This window comes from Penaeus vannamei, chromosome 12 (assembly GCF_042767895.1).
Source record: "Penaeus vannamei isolate JL-2024 chromosome 12, ASM4276789v1, whole genome shotgun sequence".
Taxonomy (NCBI): domain Eukaryota; kingdom Metazoa; phylum Arthropoda; class Malacostraca; order Decapoda; family Penaeidae; genus Penaeus; species Penaeus vannamei.
The window spans coordinates 12,834,526-12,840,244 of NC_091560.1; the positions used below are offsets into that span (position 1 = coordinate 12,834,526).

Below are 5,719 nucleotides of genomic sequence, written 5' to 3' on the forward strand. Positions count from 1 at the left end.
CAAGTCATCACACCACACTGAAGCAAGTCATCAACACCACACTGAGGCAAGTCATCAACACCACACTGAGGCAAGTCATCAACACCACACTGAGGCAAGTCATCAACACCACACTGAGGCAAGTCATCAACACCACACTGAGGCAAGTCATCAACATCACACTAAGGCAAGTCATCAACACCACACTGAAACAAGTCATCACCACCACACTGAGGCAAGTCATTAACACCACACTGAGGCAAGTCATCAACACCACACTGAGGCAAGTCATAAACACCACACTGAGGCAAGTCATCAACACCACACTGAGGCAAGTCATCAACACCATACTGAAGCAAGTCATCAACACCACACTGAAACAAGGCATCAACACCACATTGAGTCAAGTCATCAACAGCACACTGCTAGAAAGTCATCTACACCACACTGAAGCAAGTCATCAACACCACACTGAGACAAGTCAACACCACACTGAGGCAAGTCATCAACATCACACTGAAGTAAGTCATCAACATTACACTGAAGCAAGTCATCAACATCACACTGAAGCAAGTCAACACCACACTGAAGCAAGTCAACACCACACTGAGGCAAGTCATCAACACCACACTGAAGCAAGTCATCAACACCACACTGAAGCAAGTCATCAACACCACACTGAAACAAGTCATCAACACCTCACTGAAGCAAGTCATTAACACCACACTGAGGCAAGTCATCAACATCACACTGAGGCAAGTCATCAACATCACACTGAAGCAAAGTCATCAACACCACACTGAGGCAAGTCATCAACATCACACTGAGGCAAGTCATCAACATCACACTGAAGCAAAGTCATCAACACCTCACTGAAGCAAGTCATTAACACCACACTGAGGCAAGTCATCAACATCACACTGAGGCAAGTCATCAACATCACACTGAAGCAAAGTCATCAACACCTCACTGAAGCAAGTCATCAACATCACACTGAGACAAGTCATCAACACCACACTGAGGCAAGTCATCAACATCACACTGAAGCAAGTCATCAACACCACAATGAAGCAAGTCATCAATACCACAATGAAGCAAGTCATCAACACCACAATGAAGCAAGTCATCAACACCTCACTGAAGCAAGTCATCACCACACTGAGGCAAGTCATCAACACCACACTGAGGCAAGTCATCAACACCACACTGAGGCAAGTCATCAACATCACACTGAAGCAAGTCACCAACACCACACTGAAGCAAGTCATCAACACCACACTGAGGTAAGTCATCAACATTACACTGAAGCAAGTCAACACCACACTGAAGCAAGTCAACACCACACTGAGGCAAGTCATCAACACCACACTGAAGCAAGTCATGAACATCACACTGAAGCAAGTCATCAACATCACACTGAAGCAAGTCAACACCACACTGAAGCAAGTCAACACCACACTGAGGCAAGTCATCAACACCACACTGAAGCAAGTCATCAACACCACACTGAGGCAAGTCATCAACACCACACTGAAGCAAGTCAACACCACACTGAGGCAAGTCATCAACACCACACTGAGGCAAGTCATCAACATCACACTGAGGCAAGTCATCAACACCACACTGAGGCAAGTCATCAACACCACACTGAGGCAAGTCATCAACACCACACTGAAGCAAGTCATCAACACCACACTGAGGCAAGTCATCAACATCACACTGAGGCAAGTCATCAACATCACACTGAAGCAAGTCATCAACACCACACTGAGGCAAGTCATCAACACCACACTGAGGCAAGTCATCAACATCACACTGAAGCAAGTCATCAACACCACACTGAAACAAGTCATCAACACCACACTGAGGCAAGTCACTAACACCACACTGAAGCAAGTCATCAACACCACACTGAGGCAAGTCATCAACACCACACTGAGGCAAGTCATCAACACCACACTGAAGCAAGTCATCAACACCACACTGAAACAAGTCATCAACACCACACTGAAGCAAGTCATTAACACCACACTGAGGCAAGTCATCAACACCACACTGAGGCAAGTCATCAACACCACACTGAAGCAAGTCATCAACACCACACTGAAGCAAGTCATCAACACCACACTGAAACAAGTCATCAACACCTCACTGAAGCAAGTCATTAACACCACACTGAGGCAAGTCATCAACACCACACTGAGGCAAGTCATCAACATCACACTGAGGCAAGTCATCAACATCACACTGAAGCAAAGTTATCAACACCACACTGAGGCAAGTCATCAACATCACACTGAAGCAAGTCATCAACATCACACTGAGACAAGTCATCAACACCACACTGAGGCAAGTCATCAACACCACACTGAGGCAAGTCATCAACACCACACTGAGGCAAGTCATCAACACCACACTGAAGCAAGTCATCAACACCACACTGAAACAAGTCATCAACACCACACTGAGGCAAGTCAACACCACACTGAGGCAAGTCATCAACACCACACTGAGGCAAGTCATCAACACCACACTGAAGCAAGTCATCAACACCACACTGAGGTAAGTCATCAACATCACACTGAAGCAAGTCATCAACACCACAATGAAGCAAGTTATCAACACCACACTGAAGCAAGTCATCAATATCACACTGAGACAAGTCATCAACACCACACTGAGGCAAGTCATCAACACATTGAGGCAAGTCATCAACGCCACACTGAGGCAAGTCATCAACACCACACTGAGGCAAGTCAACACCACACTGAAGCAAGTCAACACCACACTATGGCAAGTCATCAACGCCACACTGAGGCAAGTCATCAACACCACACTGAGGCAAGTCAACACCACACTGAGGCAAGTCATCAACACCATTGCGGCAAGTCATCAGCATCACACTGAGGCAAGTCATCAACATCACACTGAGGCAAGTCATCAACACCACACTGAAGCAAGTCATCAACACCACAGAGGTAAGTCATCAGCACCAGACTGAGGCAAGTCATCAACATCACACTGAAGCAAGTCATCAACACCACATTGAGGCAAGTCATCAACACCACTGAAGCAAGTCATCAACACCACACTCAGGCAAGTCATCAACACCATACTAAGGCAAGTCATCAACACCACACTGAAGCAAGTCATCACCACACTGAGGTTTCATCAACACCACACTGAAGCAAGTCAACACCATACTGAGGCAAGTCATCAACACCTCACTGAGGTAAGTCATCAACACCACACTGAAGCAAGTCATCAACACCACACTGAGGCAAGTCATCAACACCACATTGAGGCAAGTCAACACCACACTGAGGCAAGTCATCAACACATTGAGGCAAGTCATCAACACCACACTGAGACAAGTCATCAACACCACACTGAAGCAAGTCATCAACACCACACTGAGACAAGTCATCAACACCACACTGAAGCAAGTCATCAACACCACACTGAGGCAAGTCAATACCACACTGAAGCAAATCAACACCACACTGAGGCAAGTCATCAACACCACACTGAAGCAAGTCATCAACACCACACTGAGACAAGTCATCAACACCACACTGAGGCAAGTCAACACCACACTGAAGCAAGTCAACACCACACTGAGGCAAGTCATCAACACACTGAAGCAAGTCATCAACACCACACTGAGGAAAGTCATCACCACACTGAAGCAAGTCAACACCACACTGAGGCAAGTCATTAACACCACACTGAAGCAAGTCATCAACACCACTAAGGCAAGTCATCAACACCACACTGAAGCAAGTCAACACCACACTGAGGCAAGTCATCAACACCACACTGAGGCAAGTCATCAACACCACACTGAAGCAAGTCATCAATACCACACTGAGGCAAGTCATCAACGCCACACTGAGGCAAGTCATCAACACCACACTGAAGCAAATCAACACCACACTGAGGCAAGTCATCAACACCACACTGAGGCAAGTCATCAACATCACATTGAAGCAAGTCATCAACACCACAATGAAGCAAGTCATCAACACCACAATGAGGCAAGTCATCAACATCACACTGAGGCAAGTAATCAACACCACACTGAGGCAAGTCATCAACACCACACTGAGGCAAGTCAACACCACACTGAGGCAAGTCATCAACACCACACTGAGACAAGTCATCAACACCACACTGAGGTAAGTCATCAACACCACACTAAGGCAAGTCATCAACACCACACTGAAGCAAGTTATCAACACCACTAAGGCAAGTCATCAACACCACTAAGGCAAGTCATCAACACCACACTAAGGCAAGTCATCACCACTGAAGCAAGTCATCAACACCACACTGAAGCAAGTCATCAACACCACACTGGAGCAAGTCATCTACACGACACTGAGGCAAGTCATCAATACCACTGGAGCAAGTCATCTACACCACACTGAAGCAAGTCATTAACACCACTAAGGCAAGTCATCAACACCACACTGAGGCAAGTCATCTACACCACACCGAAGCAAGTTATCAACACCATTGCGGCAAGTCATCAACATCACTGAAGCAAGTCATCAACACCACACTGAAGCAAGTCATCTACACCACTAAAGTAATCAACACCACTGAAGCAAGTCATCAACAGCACTAAGGCAAGTCATCAACACCACACTGGAGCAAGTCATCAACACCACACTGAGGCAAGTCATCTACACCACACCGAAGCAAGTCGCCGACACCATTGCGGCAAGTCATCAACATCACTGAAGCAAGTCATCAACACCACAATGAAGCAAGTCATCAACACCACACTGAAGCAAGTTATCAACACCACTAAAGCAAGTCATCAACACCACACTAAGGCAAGTCATCAACACCACACTGAGGCAAGTCATCAACACCAATGAAGCAAGTCATCAACACCACACTGAAGCAAGTTATCAACACCACTAAGGCAAGTCATCAACACCACACTAAGGCAAGTCATCAACACCACACTGGAGCAAGTCATCAACACCACACTGAAGCAAGTCATCAACACCACTGAGGCAAGTCATCAACACCACACTGGAGCAAGTCATCTACACCCCTACCCCTTAACAAATCATCAATACTCAAAAGCTTAACTACGAGTCCGATAATCAAAATCACCCGAAACTAAAGGAAACAACACCAAGTTAAATGCAACTGATCAATGCTAAATGTTGCTCATCGACTCAATGTAGCCTCTCTCTCTATACCTGATATAAAGTTTATCCAATTTTCCAATACTAAAAAAAAGAAACAGCTTTGCATTTTTCTATCATATGTATGAACTATGTAGTATTTTCTTTCTCGCTTCCGCCGGTTTTAAAGCCTGTACGAATTATTTTCATGAAATATATGCACTGCATGTTTATTACTTTGTCTACTGGATATGAATGCTAGGTTTTCCCAATCATCCTCGTCACTGCCGTTTTTATTGGCATAATCATCGTTCTCATTATTGATCCTGTACATAAGTTGTAAATATGCATACTGTGAGTATATGTATTTATATATGTGTGTGTGTGTGTGTGTGTGTGTGTGTGTGTGTGTGTGTGTGTGTGTGTGTGTGTGTGTGTACGCAAGTGTGTGTGTACGTGTACGCAAGTGTGTGTGTACGTGTGCGTGTGCGTGCGTGAGAGAGAGAGAGAGAGAGAGTCACAGAGCCTCTCACTTATTCCGTATATCTTCCAACTGGTCCCGCTAACGCAGCAAAGGGGGTGGTGGCGGGGGGGGG

At 45.7% G+C, this 5,719-nt stretch overlaps 1 protein-coding gene across 1 annotated transcript; it reads right to left on the minus strand.

Moving 5' to 3' along the window:
* Positions 1 to 945: 945 nt before the first annotated feature.
* Positions 946 to 4,395, minus strand: LOC138863474 (uncharacterized). The gene is made up of 10 exons (XM_070127627.1): positions 4,306 to 4,395; positions 3,896 to 4,104; positions 3,591 to 3,729; positions 3,394 to 3,506; positions 3,096 to 3,299; positions 2,877 to 3,000; positions 2,483 to 2,767; positions 2,228 to 2,371; positions 1,204 to 1,485; positions 946 to 1,020 (listed from the first exon to the last, which is right to left on the minus strand). Exons 1-10 carry the CDS (start codon positions 4,393 to 4,395, stop codon positions 946 to 948), a joined length of 1,665 nt encoding a protein of 554 aa, XP_069983728.1.
* Between the last annotated feature and the right edge of the window lie 1,324 nt (positions 4,396 to 5,719).

Coding starts and splice junctions, on each gene's coding strand:
- LOC138863474 (XM_070127627.1), bottom strand. CDS start 4,395: ATGACTTGCTCCAGTGGTATTGATGACTTGCCTCAGTGTCGTGTAGAT. Junction 3,730..3,895: donor TGTGGTGTTGATTTGCTTCA/GTGTGGTGTTGA, acceptor GACTTGCCTTAG/TGGTGTTGATGACTTGCTTC. Junction 2,372..2,482: donor ATGACTTGCCTCAGTGTGGT/GTTGATGACTTG, acceptor GACTTGCCTCAG/TGTGGTGTTGATGACTTGCC.